Genomic DNA, 1,038 nt, shown 5'->3' on the forward strand with positions numbered 1-1,038 from the left:
GTGAAAGTTATGATGACTGTGACAGTACCATTGAGATGGGTGACATTGACCATTGTGGAATTTTCTAGAATTTCTGTGTTGTCCCAGGTTACTATAGGAGTAGGTTGTCCAGTAGCAGAACAGGACAGAGTGGTGTGACTGTTGTTGGTTTGTGTGATGAGGAGTGAGGGTCCATACAGCTCTATAGGACCACAACAGACACAGTTCACAGTGAGACCACAATGATTCAATTTACATGATTTAGTAAATGATTCCATTTTGATAAATGGTTTCAAGACATTGGATGTATGATCTAATAAAATGGCTGCTGTTCTGTGTCAATCATTTACAGTACATTATGTTATCAGATTTTACCATTTACAAGAAGGCAGGTCCTTCCACTGATAGGTCCATCTGGAAAGGTGTTAAACAGACACTTGTAGCAGGACTCATCTCCTCTTGACACTCCTCTGATGACAATAGAACAGTTCTGCAGTCCCTCGTCTTCAAACTCCACTTTCCCCTGAAAAGGTAGGTTGACATTGGGACCTCGTTTGCTGTAAGTGGCCACATTTTCATTCGCCCCAGTTGTCTCTTTTTTGCCAGGTGACTTGCCGCACATCTTTGAGTGTCATGAGCTCACAGTTTAAGACTGCATCTTCTCCCAGGGTTGCTGTGACAACCTGCTGTGTTCTCACCAGATGAGAGAGCCCTGCATGAAGAAAGTTACACAATACTTAGTACTTACTACATTACAAACTCTCTCTCACACACACACACTCAGTTGGTAGAGCATGGTGGTCTTGTGGGTTTGATTCCCATACTATAAAAAAATGTAAGTCGCTTGGAGAAAAGAGTCAGCTAAAAGCTATATTTTTAAATATATATATTTATAGATTCTGTCGCACAGGGCTTTGCTTTTTTCTGTTTTTGACTATTTATGTTAATACAATGTGCAGGAGGGCCAAATTGCCAATTGTATGACTTTGAGGCAATTTGTGTTGCATAGTTTAGTGTAGTGTATTGTAATGTTGTTATGTAGTGTAGTGTAGTGTTGTG

At 40.4% G+C, this 1,038-nt stretch overlaps 1 protein-coding gene across 1 annotated transcript; it reads right to left on the reverse strand.

Annotated features, from left to right (window-relative positions):
- Positions 1-6: 6 nt before the first annotated feature.
- On the reverse strand, positions 7-691 carry LOC123740028 (OX-2 membrane glycoprotein-like; the record flags this gene model as incomplete). Its single annotated transcript, XM_045713960.1, is given in 3 exon segments — positions 7-181; positions 355-577; positions 579-691. Coding segments are annotated over 3 exon segments (511 nt in total), but the record flags the coding sequence as incomplete, so codon positions are not given.
- Positions 692-1,038: the final 347 nt, after the last annotated feature.

Source organism: Salmo salar, unplaced genomic scaffold (assembly GCF_905237065.1).
Source record: "Salmo salar unplaced genomic scaffold, Ssal_v3.1, whole genome shotgun sequence".
NCBI classification, from domain to species: Eukaryota; Metazoa; Chordata; class Actinopteri; order Salmoniformes; family Salmonidae; genus Salmo; species Salmo salar.